At 41.9% G+C, this 20,223-nt stretch overlaps 1 protein-coding gene across 4 annotated transcripts in view; it reads right to left on the reverse strand.

The window, feature by feature from the left end:
• SMUG1 (single-strand-selective monofunctional uracil-DNA glycosylase 1) overlaps positions 1-20,223 on the reverse strand; it is a 92,899-nt gene that overhangs the window by 51,626 nt on the left and 21,050 nt on the right. For 3 of the 4 annotated variants that reach the window (XM_058173863.1, XM_058173866.1, XM_058173864.1), the window contains one exon: positions 8,188-18,864. In XM_058173863.1, the coding sequence (XP_058029846.1) occupies positions 18,337-18,864 (528 nt within the window). In that variant the 3' untranslated portion in view covers positions 8,188-18,336. Of the gene's footprint in view, positions 1-8,187; positions 18,865-20,223 lie in introns of those variants that run through there. The other variant, XM_058173865.1, reaches the window with a different exon arrangement.

A 20,223-nucleotide genomic window follows, 5' to 3' on the forward strand; every position in this document is an offset into this window, starting at 1 on the left:
TCTTATCTTGTATAAGAAAAATGAAAATTTACCATACCTGATATGTATTTGTATAAACCTTTTTTGACCAATAAAAACTTTTTGGAAAAAAAAAAAAAAAATAATAATAATCTCAGTCTTGGATCCGTTTTAAGCTAGTTTGAGAAGGCTTGGGGAATGGAGATGTTGGTCATCTGGTTAGACCGCTAAATCTTGCTAACTGAAATCCCAGCTGAACAGAGAGAGTCTAAACATCCACGAGGTTAAATTTCCAACAGTGCAAACACTCTGATCAACATGTTATATATTATAGAAACTGTACTGCATGTACTTAACTCCCCCCCACCCCCCATTTCAATAAACAGAAGCTTAAATCTGCTTAGCTTGGATGGCTTATCAGTGCTTTCTTACCCTCGGCCACTTTCCATAATAAGTATTTCCCTCCCAGCACAGTCATTCCGGGAAGGTGATCTCAATAAGGCTCTTTTGTGAGAGAGTTCACAACTGAAGCAGTTGGGACAAAACCCCAAGCAGGCATTTGGGGGCTTTTGAATTAACACATGTACGGAAAGTGATTTCAACCAGTTTCCCTTATGTGGGCCTCTTCTGCTCCTGGAAGAAATTCCACCAAAGATGTCAAGGTTTTGTCCCTTCCACCCCAATCTATTCATTTTGCAAGTGGTTTCAGGTCATTCAAAGAGCCCAAAGAAAGATTCTCGCATTGGGGACTATCGGTGTGGAATGGTTGGCAAAAATAGATCTCATCACTGCAGTAAGAATAAGGCGGTATTCATGGGTGCTAATAGGATCCCCCATGTTCCGACGTCGCACCCATCTCTACCATTGAACGCAACGTGGATTCTTCCTGAGCAACCCAGCTGTGCATGGATTTATCACTGTCAGGCTCCCATAGCTCAGAGCAAAATTGCTCCTGCATGAAAGCAATTTCCCTGGACAGAACATAGCTTGTGGTTAGCAGGCCTCACCATTCTATTTCACAGGAAGCTCTAATTATCTTCCAAAGATGGGAGGCAACGCTTAAGAACAATCATTTATCTAGTTTGTACGTTTCACAGGTGAGGTTGTCAGTCTGCTTAAACATCCACCCCTCAGGGAGGAGGAGGAGGAAACGAGTCCCTCTCTCTCCCCCTCAATCACTGGAAAGTTCAGGAAAGGTATGGGGGAGGGTGAAGGAAGATGTCATTGGAGTCAAGCCAACAGGAAGTCATGCTCCTGAACCCAGCAGGAGATAGTAGCCAAGAAGTGCATCACTTTTAGGGAAGATGACAGTTGCACTTAATTTGTCATATGCATGCTGGCTGGGTAGGACTAGGCCAAAGTCCCCATTTGATCTACTTGAGTTTAAATTAATTTAATCAAATATCTTTAGCCTGGTTACTTCTCATATTTTTAAAGAAATTTCCCTTCTGGTCCATTGGTGGGATTCAAATTTTGTTACTACTGGTTCTGTGGGCGTGGCATGGCTTGGTGGGCGTGGCTTGATGGACGTGGCAAGGGAAGGATACTGTAAAATCTCCATTCCCACCCCACTCCAGGGGAAGGTTACTGCAAAATCCCCATTTCCTCTCAATCAGCTGGGACTCGGGAGGCAGAGAATAGATGGGGGCAGGCCAGTCAGAGGTGATATTTGCCGGTTCTCCGAACTACTCAAAATTTCCGCTACTGGTTCTCCAGAACTGGTCAGAACCTGCTGAAACCCCACCTCTGGTTTGGTCATATTAAATATTATAATGTGGGAAGTAGCCTTTGGAGTAAGTTGGGGACTGCACAAAAGGCTATATTTGGTTAGGCAGGTCAGACATCCTTACCGCTGAGGATTCAGCAGAGAAGAAGAATGCCAAACCAGCAATGTATCTCGAAATTCTGGCCAAGAAAAATGATTCACGTTGCTTCCATTCATGGAAGCCAACATTCTGTGGCCCTGCTTCCTGTTACAATTGAAAACAACAACAGCAACCAGAGGCCAAAAAAATATGAGCAAGGCTGGATTTGGTGCCATATGTCACAGAAACATAGAGCTTCAAGTAGACTATTTTAGAGACTGTCTCCCAAGTTCCTCACACGTGTTCTGACGCTGAGCAAATAGCCTTGATTTATAAAATCATAAGATAAATTAAGCAAACCCACTGAGTGGCTAATGTCCATGTAAATTCATATCAGGCTGTTGCTCTAGCATCCCAACAAGAACTGAGATCTGAGGCAAAAGGGTTTCCAGATTGCTAAAGCAGGGCACCTCAAATCTGGTCAAGTCCTTCGCTTTGAACAAGCAAAGATGTGTGGTTTTAGGAGCCATTGATATCATTTCCACCAATTCCTTCCCCCCACCAAAAAAATATCTCTTTTTACTATACTATGTCCTTTCTGACCACTGCAATCTTGCTCTCCCCACATCTTCCAAAATAATCTCTCAGGTATGTCAAGGGCTCTGGACAGTGATGAAATCCAAATTTTTTTACTACCGGTTCTGTGGGCATGGTTTGGTGGGCATGGCATGGCTTGGTGGGTGTGGCTTGGTGGGCGTGGCAGGGGAGGATACTGCAAAATCCCCATTCCCACCCCACTCTGGGGCCAGCCAGTGGTGGTATTTGCCACTTCTGGCTGGCCCCAGATAGGGTTGGGAATGGAGATTTTGCAATATCCTTCCCCCAGGAGGGGAGGGAATGGAGATTTTGCAATATCCTTCCCCTGTCACACCCACCAAGCCACGCCCACAGAACTGGTAGGGAAAAATTCTGGATTTCACCCCTGCTCCAGAGGGAAGGATAGTTCATAGCACCCCATCCTCAGAGGGTTTGTTTCTGCAGTACAAAGTTACTTCTCAGAATAACAAAATAACAGAGTTGGAAAGGATCTCAGAGATCTTCTAGTCCGACCTCCTGTTCAAGCAAGAAACCCTATACCATCTCAGAAAAGAGATTGGTTGTCCAATCTCTTCTTTAAAACTTCCAGTAACTTCCAGTATTGGAGCACCCACAACTTCCGGAGACAAGCTGTTCCACTGATTGTTCTAACTGTCAGAAAATTTCTTCTTAGTTCTCGGTGGGTTCTCTCCTTGATTAGTTGCTTCTTGTCCTGCCCTCAGGTGCTTTGGAGAATAGCTTGACTCTTTGTGGCAGCCCCTGAGATACTGGAATACTGCTATCCTGTCTTCCCTAGTCCTTCTTTTCATTAAACTAGATATACCCAGTTCCAATAACCATACTTCATATGTTTTAGCCTCCAATCCCCTAATCAACTTTGTTGCTCTTCTCTATTCATAAAAGAAAAAAAGTTTTTTTTCCATAGCTGCTGAATACACTTATCATACACTTTAGAATCTACACAAATAACTGTATGACAACGTGCCTTGATTAATCTAGCAACGGCAGCCCATCTACCATAATTAACATGGCAGAGCCTATATTATTAAAATCAACAGATTACTTTTTAAAAGACTTCACATTTTTGGCAAACAATCAGCTGCTAAATAACTGAGATCTAAGGCCTTGCAGCCATTAGACGCAGCATTAAAAAGAAGAAAAATACAAAATGAATCAACAGTATCTATATTTTTGGGAAACAATCGAGATATCATATTGAACACTGGTGAATAGGACATTGATCGTCTATCTATTTTCCAAAAACTATCACTGATTTTTTTTCCTGTCAAAAATGATTGTAAATCACTTTACAATACCACAGTTTTCCATTGTAATAAGGAGATCAATGACAATTACAATAGGGTGAAACAAATTATTTCGATGGTCAATGATACATGCTAAAAAAATAGAATTTATAGACACAAGTTCCCACCCCTTCCAATGTCTCAGTAAATTTATTTTTTGCAACATTTCTGCACCAATGTTTCAGGACTTGTTTTATCATCAAGAGCCTATGGAATTCATAGCCAGTCGATTTCCTGATTAAAGGCTCATTTAGTGAATAAATATGTGTAATTTTCATATAATTGTTCAGTTAAATAGGAAGTTTCATTCATCATGAACATCTCCCTCTGCAATTAAAGAATAAATAACTCACAAGCCACCTGGTACTGATGCTGTAAAAATTGGAAAAGTGCCCCATCTCAAGGCACAACCATCAGTGAAATCCCAGAGAACAGGAAAAATAGAAGAGTAGCCTCCGTCTCTTTTTGTAAATTCAGTGCTCAGGTGTTAAGTTCTAGTGAAAAAAAATTATCCATCTGCGGGAACTTCTGTGGTCTGAAGAATTCAAGTGATTTCAAGTGTCATCAACAAATGACTGTATGATTCAAACAGATTACAAAGCACTTCTTCAGTGTCCTTGGAAGTATGCATATCTCCTAATATTTGTTCCTTTGGACCAGGGAGATCAAACTCACATCGTCACATGACGTATCGTGATTTTTTTTCCCCCTTCACTAAACCAGGTGTGGGCGTGGCCAGCGCATGACGCATCCGGCCCATGGGCCGCGAGTTTGACAGCCCTACTCTGAACCATCAACCTAGGAGTCCTAAAGTTCCTTCAAACATTGTGATGTTTAACTAGTCAATCTTAGATCTATCTTATTTCTTCTTCAGTTCAATCTATTTCACAGAGTTGTTTTGAGGGTAACATGCAGAACCTGATTAGGCTTCAATAAAGAAATGAAGACAAAAGGTTGTAAAGAATAACCTTACAGGTTATCCTGTCCTACCCTTAGGGACAGAACATCTGGGACAGAAGTGGGTTTCAGCAGGTTCTGACCAGTTCTGGAGAACCGGTAGCGGAAATTTTGAGTAGTTCGGAGAACCAGTAAATACCACCTCTGACTGGCCCCATCCCCATCTATTCTTTGCCTCCCGAGTCCCAGCTGATCAGAAAGAAATGGGGATTTTGCAGTAACCTTCCCCAGAGTGGGATGGTAATAGAGATTTTACCGTATCCTTCCCCTGCCACGCCGACCAAGCCATGCCATGCCCACCAAGTCACACCCACAGAACTGGTAGTAAAAAAATTTGAAACCCACCGATCTGGGACCATTCCTTCCCAATCTTTCTCTTTCTCTTGTTTGTCCTTCCTAACACTTCTGGACTTTTTTGGGTGGGGGTGAGGTGGGTATCCGTGATAATTATTTCAATATGTATGTAATCCCAGCCAAAAATCAGAAGTCTGAGAGCACCTTTTCTAATAAATTTTATTAAAAGGCATAAGGGGCATAAAATGGCTAGATTAAAATAGGATTCAAATTGGGGTGAGATTTAGGAAAGGGGGGGGACAGAAAGATTGGTTATGCAAATGTAGACTGGATGTGAGACAGATTACAAGGGCCAATAGACTAATTCAGCTTTCCTCTTACACAATCCCAGCTAGATAAATTGCAGTCGACATGATGATTTTATAGTGTGACGGAAGCCAAAGGATTTGGCTTTATAACACTGCTGCATAATTCTTTTAATATTTTTTTAATCCTGCATTTATTCTTTTTTATAAATAACTTGAGGCAGCTAAGCTATCTAATAGACCATCCTCTTCCTAATTGTCATGCAGATTTACTGACAAAACCATTCCAGTGACACTGTGAAGATTCACAGTGCATTGATCTTAAATGTCCAGCAGAATTTGTGTGTGATTTTTATGAATTCCATAAAATCAGAGTAGCTGAATTCACAATAAAAAGACAAAGGTAAGTAAAACCATACCAGTAATTTTCAGCAACATTTTAAGCCAAGAATCTCAAACAATCCATCTCTAGCAATTATCATTTACAATAGCACTGAAAGCCTGCATAAAAGAAGCAATTTACAACACTTCCTGAATCTTGTAGGGTCAAGTTTAAATGGAATACTTTCAGCATGGAGTTTTGTAGTGTTACCTAAGGACAGCCAATCACATGTTCAAAGCAGGAATCTTCTAGCAAAGGGTTCTCCCAAAACCAGATTATTTTTTTTAAAATTTCTGTACTAAACCAGGAGAATTAAAACCAGAGAGAATGAAAAAAGATGGACACACATAGTGGGAAATTCAAACAGGTTTCCAGAAATGGGTGAGGCTAAGAGTGGTTTATGTGTCTGAAAAGGAGGAAACCCACTGTTTCCAAAAAAAAAAAAAAAAAGCATGGGGAACAAGTCTTTTGCCATACTTTGTAGCTTTTGCAACGTTTTTGTCCTTTAAATGGAAGACTCGGTCTCAAATTTCTCTCTTTCCGTTAGGCCAGAACAGTGAATTCTTTCATCACCTCAGCATTTAGAGGTCAGGGTTTTTTGATCCCCAAAAGTGATTCTCACCGGATGCTGAAAAAAAGGCAGACAATTCGATCCAAAGTGATCTTTGATGCAAGTGAGAGGCAGGGAATTGCTTTGATTGCTTCCCACCCTCCATTGACAAGCCTGTGGCTTCCCCTCCAGCCCTCAGTCCCATCTGTTTGTTCTGAAGTAAAATCTCAGATTTCAGGTTAATGCAGCAGGAGACCAAAAGCTGGATGGGGCAGGTTGGTTGGGATGGAGAGGAGGGGTGAGGTAATGACCTCAGGCTCTAAGGAAAGAGTGCCTTGGGACTCAGAGAAACAACACGATATAGCCATGTTTGACTGCCACTTGCTAGAAGTAGGCAATTCCATGGGGCAGTTTTAGTGCCCCATCAGTACCCAGGGAGGAAAGAAAAAGAGACTTGCATTATTCCAGACTCCTTTATTTACAAATATATAATGTGATATACAAATATACAATGTGAAGCCACATCCGCTCTTCAAAGAAAACAGTGCATTCTTAAAAGCCCTTTTATTACAACTTTTCATCAATCAGCTACAAAATCTGGACTTTTGCCACCCTGGGTAGCTGCGCTGTTCTTTTCCTTTTGCGGGTGGATGTCATAACCAGGACCTTTCCATCTATCAAGAATGTCAACATGTCTTTCAGTGTCTGCTATTTTTAACATCCCTTCATCTATTATTCTTTGTTTTGGTTTGGTGCTTGCACTTTTTAATGTATTTATTAACTGTTTTTAGCTCTATTGTATGTTACCCAGAGTCTCTTGTTTGTGAGAAGGGGTGGTTATATAAATTGGTGTAATAAACAGTGCTAGTGGAATGCTATTATTCATAATACAAAAAATATACCTGTATTTCAACTTTTCTTAAAAATCAGCTCCATGGGGGGGGGACTAATATATCAAATGTGTTTCAATTTTAAGAACCCCAGTACATAAGCCAGCTATCTAGGTTAGGACAAAGGCTATAGCCTTCACATTCTCAACTGTATGAAAGGTCTGGTGGTTATGGCACTAGGCTAGAAAGCAAGAGAGTTCAAGTCCCACCTTAGCCACCGAAGCCAACTGGGTGACCTTGAACCTGTCCTTCTCTTTCAGCCAAGCTCTGAGCTGATGTATGGAAAACAGAGGAGGAAAAAGGATTAGATGTTTTCATTACCTTGAATTATTTGTAAAAGTAATAAAAGGTTAGCAATAAAAGTAGGGGAAAAAATAGTAAAAGTAAGAACATTTAGACACACCTATGACCTACTTAGGGGACACAGTGGCTTAGTGGATAAGATGCTGAGCTTGTCGATCGAAAGATCGGCAGTTCAGCGGTTCGAATCCCTAATGTCACGTAATGGGTTGAGCTCCTGTTACTTGTCCCAGCTTCTGCCAACCTAGCAGTTCGAAAGCACATAAAAAATGCAAATAGAAAAATAAGGACCACCTTTGGTGAGAAGGTAACAGTGTTCTGTGTGCCTTCGGCATTGAGTCATGCCGGCCACATGACCATGAAGACGTCTTCTGACAGCACTGGCTCTTCGGCTTTGAAACGGAGCACTGCCCCCTAGAGTCAGGAACAAATAGCACGTATATGCAAGGGGAACCTTTATCTATACCTTATGACCTACTTGAATATCCTAAATAAACTTGATTGCATCTTGGTTTATGTCAAGCTTCTCTTGAAGCCATTTTAGCAGCAGCATGTTACTAATTCTGTGACAGCTGGAGCGAAGTACCATTACTATACCCGCTACTTTTGTAAGACTCGTCTGAAGCATTTTTACAAATGCATTTTTTTTATAAAAAGTGTAAATGCAGTAAATATATTTCTCTTGGAAAGATTAGCCTTGCACTGAAATGTATTCAGAGTTAATTTCTTATTTAATTATCAGAGAATGGCTAATTTAAATGGGGCAACACCTTCTTCCAAAAAATTACATGGGGTGTTTTATGTGATGAGAATGTATACAGAGTCCTGTGAAGGGAGACTATATGTTTGTTTATTTTTATTTATTTATTTATTTTGTCACAACAGTATATATAAGCATAAGCATGAAATAATTATACAATATATAAGCATAAATATAAGTATGTAATAACTATATTAATTGGATATAATGAAAGAAAACAATAGGACAGGAATGGTAGGCACGTTTGTGCTCTTATGCACGCCCGTTACAGACCTCTTAGGAATGGGGTGAGGTCAATAGTAGACAGTTTTTGCTTAAAGCTTTGGGGATTTTAAGAAGAGATCACATTTATATGTCCATAAATACATTAAGTGAAAGACATGAGAGTAGTTACCTTGAATGGATGTTGATTCCCTTTTAGCCATAAATAAATTCAAGAGGGTTTCCATTTGGAAAAATCTTTGCAGATACAGTTGGACATCTATAATTTAGAATAATTCAAGAAAGGTTCTACCATTTGATTAGTATTAAGTATAGAATATAGAATAGAATATTTTTATTTATAGACCGCCCTTCTCCCGAAGGACTCAGGGCGGTGTACAGCCAAGAATAAAATACAGAAAGAAAACAACAATACAAAACTAAAAACAACCCTTAAAAAACCTATTTGATATGGCTACTTATAGATAAAATATTACCCTCTAAAATTTACAAAAAATTTAAAACCCATAAAATCAATTTGATAATTTAAAATTTAAGCGAGTCCAGCAAGACGAAATATGGATCCCTACTGATATTAGAATATCACAATTATTATTATTAGGTTAGTCATGCAGTCAGTCAAATGTTTAGACTGGATCTGGCAATTTTGCCTATCTATCAAGTCCTTCCCAAGGACCTAGATAGGCAGATGCTGTTTAATAATATTAAACGTATTGTTGCAGGAGATATAAGCTGTTCTAAGTAAAGTTACCTTTTGCAATTGACTGAGGTGATTTTATCAAAGCCAATGGTGTTAAGATCTTTTGGAATTGGTGACCATTATTCAGTGGTGAAATCCAATTATTTTTTACTACCGGTTCTGTGGGTGTGGCTTGGTGGGCGTGGCAGGGGAAGGATACTGCAAAATCCCCATTCCCACTCCATTCCAGGGGAAGGATGCTGCAAAATCTCCATCCCCACCCCACTCTGGGGCCAGCCAGAGGTGGTATTTGCCGGTTCTCCGAGCTGCTCAAAATTTCCACTACCAGTTCTCCACAACCTGTCAGAACCTGCTGGATTTCACCCCTGCTATTATTTATTGGTACCACCTAGGCTTTCTTTTGCCAGAATTGTTCTACTTCTATTTGCTGGTTTTTATACTTTGTGATTTCTCTCCAACTCCTTGCTCTTCAACTCATTTCCAGGTATTGCAATGTACATTATCATATACACAATAGCGTGAAATTACAGCATATGTTTTTGACTGATGTTGCCCTTCATGTATGTACATTGAGTTATTCCCAAAGATATCCTTAGCTTGTTGTAATATATTGGTGTAGTGTATTTTATTTATTTATTTATTAATTAGATTTCTAGACCGCCCTTCTCCCGAAGGACTCAGGGCGGTGTACAGCCTTATTAAAATACATAGGTACACAATAAATTTAAAATACATTTAAAATGAAATATTTAACCGGCCAATTTAAAACTAAAAACGGTCAAACGACCGATATAAAACCCTAAACTATAAAATCATAAATAGATTAATACAATTTAAAATCAATTAAAAACTAAGTTAAACTAAAATATCAAAATTAAAATAATATTTAGGCTAGACCTGCCCGATTGAATAGCAGAGTCTTCAGTTCCCGCTTGAAGGTACGGAGGTCAGGAAGTTGGCGTAACCCAGGAGGTAACTCATTCCATAGGGTCGGTGCTGCCACAGAGAAGGCTCTTCCCCTGGGGGTCACCAGCCGGCACTGTTTGGCTGATGGCACCTAGAGTAGGCCCGCTCTGTGGGAGCGCACAGGTCGTTAGGAGGCTATCGGTGGCAGAAGGCGGTCTCGTAAATAGCCTGGTCCTAAGCCATGGAGCGCTTTAAAGGTGAGCACTAACATCTTGAATTGCACCCGGAAGGCTACCGGCAGCCAGTGCAGGCCGCGCAGGATAGGTGTTATATGGGAGCAACGTGATGCTCCCACAATTACCCGCGCAGCCGCATTCTGGACTAGCTGGAGCCTCCCGGTGCTCTTCAAGGGGAGCCCCATGTAGAGAGCATTGCAATAGTCCAGGCGAGAGGTAACGAGGGCGTGAGTGACCGTGTGTAAGGAGTCCCGGTCAAGAAAGGGGCGCAACTGGCGCATCAAGCGAACCTGATAAAATGCTCCCCTGGCGACGGCCGTCAAATGTTCTTCTAAAGACAGCCGAATGTCCAGGAGAACGCCCAAGTTGCGCACCCTTCCCCTGGGGGCCAGAACTTCACCCCCCACAGTCAGCGAAGGCGTAAGCTGACTGTACCGGGACGCCGGAACCCACAGCCACTCTGTCTTGGTAGGGTTGAGTTGAAGCCCATTCCTCCCCATCCAGATCCCTATCTGTGGATCCAAGCAGTGTGGCTTTTTGTAATTGACAAATGGAAATTTTGTCAATGTGCAGATTTACTAAGTGTTGTCCAAGATATGGACAACCTAGAACTAAGCAACCTAGCAACCTAGAACTAAGGAGAAATTTCCTGACAGTTAGAACAATTAATCAGTGGAACAACTTGCCTGCAGAAGTTGTAAATGCTCCAACACTGGAAATTTTTAAGAAAATGTTGGACAGCCATTTGTCTGAAATGGTGTAGGGTTTCCTGCCTGGGCAGGGGGTTAAACTAGAAGACCTCTAAGATCCCTTCCAACTCTGATATTATTATTATTATTATTATTATTATTATTATTATTATTATTATTATTATTATTATTATTATTATTATATTTTCAAAGGTAACCAGTTTGCTACTAACCACTGGGACCATCATGGCGGTTTGCTCCATCTTTCAGCTTCCATTTTCACACCTTGATACTTTCTGATCTTCTCCAATTCTTTGTCTTCTGTTCTACTACAGTATTCTCTGGTATTGCCACATCAATTATTTACACTCTTCAACCACAGTTAAATCACTATATTCATGGAAGGTTCTCTACAATTTATAGAGTGGGATTACCGCACCAGCAATGAGGACTATGAACTTTCTCTTGTTGCTGTATGAAAGCTTAGCTTCAGAGGAATGCATCACAAAATTTCCGAGTGATAAATTAAAACTGTATCCTTGGCACCGTTCTGACAAACCACAAGGTGAATTTTGTTCATGGGTGCCCATGTCTAAATATGGTGCCAAAATGACAAACCGTGCATTGCGACATCACACTAGTTCTTTCCTATTGGTGTTGCTGTGTTGCACGCAGGCACTTAACAGGTGTTGTTTGCATCGCAACATGCTTCACCACTTGTTCTCTATCACAGATGCCTGTAATTCTGCTGCGGAAGATATTTCCAATGAAATTCCTCTTTCCTTATGAGCACAAAGGCAATGTGGTTTCCCCAGGCCTCCTGATGATATGTAACAAGCTGATAGGAGATGGTAACAGCTGTTGATGGAGATGGAGTTACAAGGAAGCCTAGAATTCTTTTTTGTTCACTCTGGGGTGGTGATCTGATGGCACTTAGACCATTTAAGAGTACAGTGAGCTCTCAGCATGGGGTTAGCGGCCACATTCCATCTCAAGGTAAAGGGTTAAATTCGTGAGATGTATAGATCTATAGGACGCGGTGGCTCAAGGGGCTAGGATGCTGAGCTTGTCGATCGAAAGGTTGACAGTTCAGCGTTTGAATCCCCGGTGCTGCCGTGTAACACGGTGAGTTCCCGTTTCTTGTCCCAGTTTCTGCCAACCTAGCAATTCGAAACCATGTAAAAAATGCAAGTAGAAAAAATAGGGACCACCTTTGGTGGGAAGGTAACAGCATTCCGTGCACCTTTGGCGTTGAGTCATGCCGGCCACATGACCACGGAGACGTCTTCGGACAGCGGTGGCTCTTCAGCTTTGAAACAGAGATGAGCACCGCCCCCTAGAGTCGGGAATGACTAGCACGTATGTGTGAGTGGAACCTTTACCTTTACCTTATAGATCTCTAAATTAGAAGACGTTGTAGGAGATTTGATGCATTTCTGATGGCAGCAACCTCAAAGCCAGAGGGAGGCAGGCGAGAGAGCTCTCTGACACCTTTTTATATCACCAAGGTATATAAGCACTGAGACAACAGCAGATTAACCGAGTTGGAAGGGACCTTGCAGGTCACCTAGTCCAACCCCCTGCCCAAGCAGGAGACCCTACATCTGCTTCTACCTAGGATCGAACTCACAACCTCCTGATTGTGGGGCAAGAGCTCCACCACTAGTTCTAAATGAAAAAAATTTAACGCTTTTTTTAACATTAACATGGGGAACAAAGTCATGAAGTGCTCTTCTAGCTTTCTTTAAAAAGAGAAAGAGCACCTCACCAAACAGAAAGGAATTAACAACTCAAAACCAACCCACCAGCTAGACATATGCCGTAGTAGGCATACCTGCAACCTGTATATAAAGAACATTTATTCTTCCTACTTTCAGTATTGGCTATTTTTCTAAATTCCTGGCCCAATGGCTGAGTCCCTCTAAGCATGTACAGGATTCTTTCTGCCCTATGGGAAAATGAAGTAGACCTACCACCTGTAATTTTTTTTTCTTTTTTCACAATATGGCAGGCAAGGTTAAAAAAAAAAAAAAAAAGCATTACGCTGTAAACACAAGGCTTATGCCATGTCAAGAAGGCAAAGATCGCACTGCTGGATTGATTAAAACTATTCAAACTCTGCAGTTTTCAATCTGATAGGTAACTAAAAGGATAAAATGAGAGTCAGGAATGTCAGCTATGGGCTGCATAAGCTTGCTTCCTGCTGATCATAGCTGAAAATCTGCAACAGATGCAAGACAACCTCAGCATGAAACATACACTCAGTCATGGCTCTTAGGGTGCTCTGGATTGCCAAACTCCATTTCTCTCTCTCTCTCTCTCTCTCTCTCTCTCTCTTTTCTCGCTTGGTCCCTCCCTCTCGCTCTCTCCCTCCCCCTCTCCGTGTGAGTGTGTTTGTGTGTAAGCTACTGACTTTTAGAAGGCATGCTCAGAAACACTTAGCCATAGATGTGGCCCAGTGGTGGGTTTCAATTATTTTTACTATCGGTTCAGTGGGTGTGGCTTGGTGGGCATGGCAGGGGAAGGTTATTGCAAAATCCCCATTTCCTCCCCATCAGCTGGGACTTGGGAGGCAGAGAATAGATGGGGGTGGGGCCAGTCAGAAGTTTTACTACCGGTTCTTTGAACTACTCAAAATATCCGCTACCGGTTCTCCAAAACTGGTCAGAACCTGCTGAAATCCACCTCTGATGTGGCCCCTTCAGAGAGGATACAATTAAATTCTCCTTCTGCGCAGCAGAAATACTCGTTGGAAAATATGGGTGCCTGCTTTCAAACCATATAACACCCATCCTCACCTGGCTCCACAAAGCAGGCAGAAAAAAGTCCTTCCCCCCGCCCACATACCCCCCCCACACACACACACATTAATTTGTGCTGAATTTTTACCCTCTGCAAGACAAAGAAATCAAAGAAAAACACGACCCACCAAAAAAACCCCCACGATTTATTTTTAAAATTGCACAAATATCAAAGGGTGCAATATAGCTAAGTAATTCTGGGCAGGGTGGAGGAAAAGACCAAGGGAGGAGTTGGAAGATTCACTCCAGTGGAAAAATAAGTGTCAGTGCTGTAACAACATTGCCAGCCATCTCCTCTGCACCACAGCCGAACCAGGCCTGAATGGCTTCTGTTCCACAATGGAGATGGCTGCATTTTATCAGCTGTCAATCGCTCCTCCTGCCTCAAAGTGAGACTCTTAAGCTTGTTACATCAATGCTAGAAATAAAATGGGTGCATTATTAATTAAGCATTATACATTCCAGTAAACGGTGAAGAATGAGTATAATTTTTCTTTTCGAGTAGGTAATCACTGACAACATAGCTGGGCCAAGCAAATACCATTCGGTGTTCCAAAGTAGCATCGTATTTGACATTTTCCATCATAGCAATGCATAATTCACAATAACAATGCAGATTATTCCTCCCCACAGTAACCCGCCAATATTCTCCACCGTAGGAATGTGCCAAAAGTAATCTGGACTGGAAAAATAGTATGGAAAAAAAAAATTCCAGCAGTTCCTAGAGAAGAACCCAGATGCTGTTGTCAAAGGAAACTCTGTTAAGAGTCTTAAGTTACGATTCTTATCTGTAGGAGAGAAGCCATACTGATTAGCTACAGATACAAATGGGAAGACCTCAAAACTCTGTGCATTGCATGTTTAGAATCCATGTTGTTGTTAGTTAGAGCAAGGTTGGAGAAACAGTGGCCTTTCCCAAATCTTGTTGGACCATGCTGGTTAAAGGCTGTTGAGTCAATGTCCAACAAGATCTGAAGGATGACAAGCAAGAGAGAAAAATGCAAAAGCTAAAATAAATGCACAGATGGAGTTTCAGTACCTCCAACTGAAAAGGAGCAGGGGTGAAATTCAGCAGGTTCTGGAGAACCGGTACCGGAAATTTTGAGTAGTTCGGAGAACCGGCAAATACCACCTCTGGCTCGCCCCAGAGTGGGGAGGGAATGGGGATTTTGCAGTATCCTTCCCCCAGGAGTGGAGAGGAAATGGGGATTTTGCAGTATCCTTCCCCTGCCACGCCCACCAAGCCGTGCCCACAGAACCGGTAGTAAAAAAATTTGGATTTCACCATTGAAAAGGAGGTATATCTTCAGCCAAAACACTATATACCACTCTATTAATTTAATACAGGTGGAAACTGCTGGCAATATCTCAATGCAAGCAACGTCTTTTTCTTTCCTAAGGTCAAATAAATACAGTGACGGCAGATCTCTATTTAAGCTTAGGTTGCCCTCCTAATACGGCACAAGATTCTTTATACAGGAGGCAATAACTGCTTGGTTGAAGGAAGCAAAGGGTCATCCCAGAACTTCTCCAATAATTTTTGTCCAGTTGAGTTCAATGTAAATGCAGGTAGTCCTCAACTTACAACAGTTCATTTAGTGACTGTTTGAAGTTACAATGGCACTGAAAAAAGTTGACTTATGACCATTTTACACACTTATGGCTGTTGCAGCATCCCCGTGGTCCTATGATCAACATTTAGTCGCTTTGCAACTGGTTCATATTTATGATGGTTGTAGTGTCCAGGGGTCATGTGATCATCTTTTGGGACCTTCTGACTAGCAAAGTCAATGGGGAAGCCAGATTCACTTAACAAGGGCCTCTGTGGCTCAGACTGCTAAGACAGTCTGTTATTAACAGCAGCTGCTTGCAATTACTGCAGGTTCTAGTCCCACCAGGCCCAAGGTTGACTCAGCCTTCCATCCTTTATAAGGTAGGTAAAATGAGGACCCAGATTGTTGGGGGCAATAAGTTGACTTTGTATATAATATACAAATGGATGAAGACTATTGCTTGACATAGTGTAAGCTGCCCTGAGTCTTCGGAGAAGGGCGGGATATAAATGCAAATTAAAAACAAAACAAAACCATGCCACTAATTTCATAGCTGCAGTGATTCATTTAACAACTCTGGCAAGGAAGGTTGCAAAATGGGGTAAAACTCACTTAACAACTCTCTCACTTAGCAACAGAAATTTTGGGCTCAATTGTGGTCGTAAGTCGAGGACTATCTGTCTTTGTTTTTTTTTTATTATTTACATTTATATCCCGCCCTTTTCCAAAGACTCAGGGCGGCTTACAGTGTGTAAGGCAATAGTCTCATTCTATTTGTATATTTACAAAGTCAACTTATTGCCCCCCCCAACAATCTGGGTCCTCATTTTACCTACCTTATAAAGGATGGAAGGCTGAGTCAACCTTGGGCCTGGTGGGACTCGAACCTGCAGTAATTGCAGGCTGCTGTGTTTTAATAACAGGCTATCTTACAGCCTGAGCCACCACGGCCCCTGTGTTCATCTGAGGCATGGGTGGTACGTTGTTTCATCCCACCAGTATTCCTTTTTTCAATTAAGAACATCCTCTTCCTAATCTGCTTTAAATGCGATCCATATTTTGAGCGGGTGGCCCTGCTGCTACTGTAGTGAATCCACTCTGGCTAACATCATCTCCCTAGACATGCCCCAAATGAAATCGGGATCCTTTCATTCAAGATACATAGGCTCCATCGCTCATTTCTCAAATCAGCAAAATTACAAATGCTGTAATTTATCCTATTGGCTATGTGAGAGCACTAGCATCGTATTTTTGGCTTGGAGGCTATTAAAGGAAAAGGGTTCAAAAATAATGCACCATCGTTTTAAATGTTCCAGACTGGCATAAAATAATGGATTGCTGTCTATTAATACGGCTCCTCAAAGCCAAAGATGGACTGCTGTGCTGCAGGATACTCCCAGCTTTTAAATAATAAACTCCTAAAGTCACAGCAGGTAGCAATACCTAGTAAACCTGTCTGACTGAGTAAGAACCAAATAAACTTAAATAGGACTGGACTAAGTTAGTAGCTGGCTAGGAGATGACATGACAATCAAAGAATGTAAGACTAGGATTTTTTTTTAATCCTGGAAGAAAACGAAGACAAAACATTTCCGCATTATTACCAAGAAAACCAGAAGTCAAACTTGATACAAGGAAATATATAACTTGCATAGGATAACACAAGAAATGTAGGCTGAGTGGCAGAGATGGATTGATTCTGAACCAAGTTCAGCTCTGCGATGATCAAATCCCACCCCCATGCTCAACACATCCATTTTGTTGGACTTTAGTAATGGGGCTACACCCCAAAAGCACAGTAGCCACATTGAGGCAGTATCAATAGAAGAGAATATTTGTAGCTCAAGGTTGAACTGTGGTATCCTTGGTACTTTCTGAGCTTGGTTGGTTTTTCTGAAAACATTTCATTATCCAATTACCCAACTAGATAACATCGTCACTGCGCCAATAATATTACCTAGTTGGGTAATTAGGCAATGAAACATCTGCAAGAAAACAACCAAATTCGGACAGCACCAAAACTCCCACATTCAGACAATGTTTAATCCAAGCTTACTTAGTACAGCAACAACAAAGGAGTGTTTCTACAAATTTGTTCCCCCCTCCCCCCCCCCCAGGATGTAGCAGGCAGTTGAGAAGACTGCAGGGTAATCTGGTCTACGTGGAATACACCTGCATTTTTCCTTCAAATTCCTGAACAGATATTTTCAGAAATGCTGCTGCTGCTTCTTACTCAGCAGTTAGCCAAGAGTAGCTAGCTGCAATTTTTAATTAAAAACAAAACAATACAAAACCAAGAAATGAAGAGAAGGAGGGGAGCATCTTATCCTACCTTTTCCTCTTCTTTGTTCCTTTCCCAAAAATCCATTGATCAAAAAGTAGAAAGGAACGAGATGTGAACTGCTCGTCTCAAAGAGTATAGTAATGTGGAAACATACAGGACCACAGATCTCATTCCTCCTACTTCTAGTTAGAATTTTTCTAGTGTTCTAGAACCCAGCTTCTGATATGCAAAGGTGAATTACAGCAGCATTAAAAGCAATTATGTGGAGTCAGTTCCCACAGTTGCCATAATGCACACCTCCCTCTTGATTCACAATTTTGGCTCTGGGTCAAGGCATCTGCTCTACATATAAAAAATTGAGCGTATCTAGGCTTTAAAGGGCTATAGATAGAGTAGACAATACTGGGCTGACTCAATTATTAGTCCATCAGCATAAGTAGTGTTAAGGAGCCAAGTCACCCCCAAAGGACAAAGATTAAGGCAAAATCTCAATTGGAATATTGTTGCACAAAACTGCAACCTGAATACCTATTGTGAAGTATATCAAGATACTGATAGCCAACTGAATGAAGCCACCTAAATAAGTGTTAGCACCGAGGACAATATAATCTGGGCTTGTCCTTTATAAAAAAAAATAAATCTGGATAATCTCTAAATGATGAATTAACCTCAGGAGGGTAATTCATAGGAGTAGTGAAAGTAAAAGTGTAAAAAAATATGTAGACCTAAGGCTAGACGATTCTTCTAATCAGTCCAGCAGAAGAATTAATGCTTCCGATGTTACCCAGAAATCATGAGAACCAAAGCAAAGGCTCTTTGCTTTCTTCAACATGGAATTCTCAGTTAGTCCGCGATGAGAGCCATCAAGCCTAGTTCTTCCAGTTTTGCTCGGATGATGGCATCCCAGCCTTTGTTAGCTTTGGGATTGCGAGGGGACGGGTGCATTACCCCCTCTACTCGTACCGGGATACCAGCGGCTGACAGAGCCTTGTGGGCACGCTGTTCAGCAAAGCGCCCAACCCCAATGACTGTTGCGACACCCAATAATTTCACAGCTTCACACAGGGCATCATCACAGATCTGAAGAAGCTGTTCCCGCTGAGCAGCTGGCAAGTCAGCCGGTGTCAGATTGCGCCCGCTTTGACTGACAAAGAGCAGCGGGCAATGGTTGTGCACAAAGCAGCGTTGGAAGAACTTTTCAGGCTTGGTGCACACAGAGCGGAAGAAGCCCCAAAAACGGGCTCCGCTCACCTCCGTATTGGGGCATTCCAAGCCACGGATGGGCCTCTTTGGGTGTTCGCATGCTGGTCGAAACACCTGCCCGCTTATCTGTAGCCAGTCTCGAACAAGTTGCACTGCTCCGAAGGGCACCTGGAAGGAGAAATAGATGGTGTTGTGAAAAAGTGTGTTATGTTATGAGAAAGTATGAGAGAGTGTGCACTTGCTGCTAAAAAAGCCAACTCAGTTCTGGGCTGCATAAACAGAGGGATAGAATCAAGATCACGTGAAGTGTTAGTGCCACTTTATAATGCCTTGGTAAGGCCACACTTGGAATATTGCATCCAGTTTTGGTCTCCACGATGTAAAAAAGATGTTGAGACTCTAGAAAGAGTGCAGAGAAGAGCAACAAAGATGATTAGGGGACTGGAGGCTAAAACATATGAAGAACGGTTGCAGGAACTGGGTATGTCTAGTTTAATAAAAAGAAGGACTAGGGGAGACATGATAGCAGTGTTCCAATATCTCAGGGGTTGCCACAAAGAAGAGGGAGTTGGGCTGTTTTCCAAAGCACCTGAGGGTAGAACAAGAAGCAATGGGTGGAAACTGATCAAGGAAAGAAGCAACTTAGAACTAAGGAGAAATTTCCTGACAGTTAGAACAATTAATAAGTGGAACGACTTGCCTTCAGAAGTTGTGAATGTTCCAACACTGGAAATTTTTAAGAAAATGTTGGATAACCATCTGTCTGAGATGGTGTAGGGTTTCCTGCCTGGGCAGGGGGTTGGACTAGAAGGCCTCCAAGGTCCCTTCCAACTCTGTTGTTGTTGTTGTTGTTGTTAAACACCAAGGTTTCTTGGCGTGGGCATGAAGTGGAGGCCTGCATTTGCTCCGAGACATCTGCAGTGGACATTTAACCCCTAAGTTGGAAAAAGAAAATCATCCTCCTGAAAATGAAGGAGGAAAAATACACCTTACACACACATTTTCCTCTCAAAATATTCTACCCTCCAGTAGGGAGGATGCCACTCTATTCCTCCTTGTTTAGCTCCTCAGTATCACTTCAGGAAATAGTTTGGGCAACTCACATGCCAAGAAGGAATGCGGCGCAGCCACCATGCTGAAATTAAACAGGTCTCTATACAGGCCAGTGACGATGAAAGATGGCCTAGAACTCCCTATGGGTTGCTTTGAACCCATTTGAAAATGGAAAAATGTGAGTGAGGAAAAGGAGGGAGGGAGGGAGGGAGGGAGGGAGGGAGGAAGGAAGGAAGGAAGGAAGGAAGGAAGGAAGGAAGGAAGGAAGGAAGGAAGGAAGATGGGGAAAGAGGACTAGGAGCCTGAAGTTCCAAGACAGAGGACTATTGAGGAATGCACTTTAGCTACCCAATGCTTCAAAAACAGTTGTGATCTCACTGAATACAGTGTAGCTTAATAAATACTATAGCTCATCAGTGGTGGGATTCAAAATTTTTTACTACCGGTTCTGTGGGCGTGGCTTGGTGGGCGTGG

Source organism: Ahaetulla prasina, chromosome 2 (assembly GCF_028640845.1).
Source record: "Ahaetulla prasina isolate Xishuangbanna chromosome 2, ASM2864084v1, whole genome shotgun sequence".
NCBI lineage: Eukaryota > Metazoa > Chordata > Lepidosauria > Squamata > Colubridae > Ahaetulla > Ahaetulla prasina.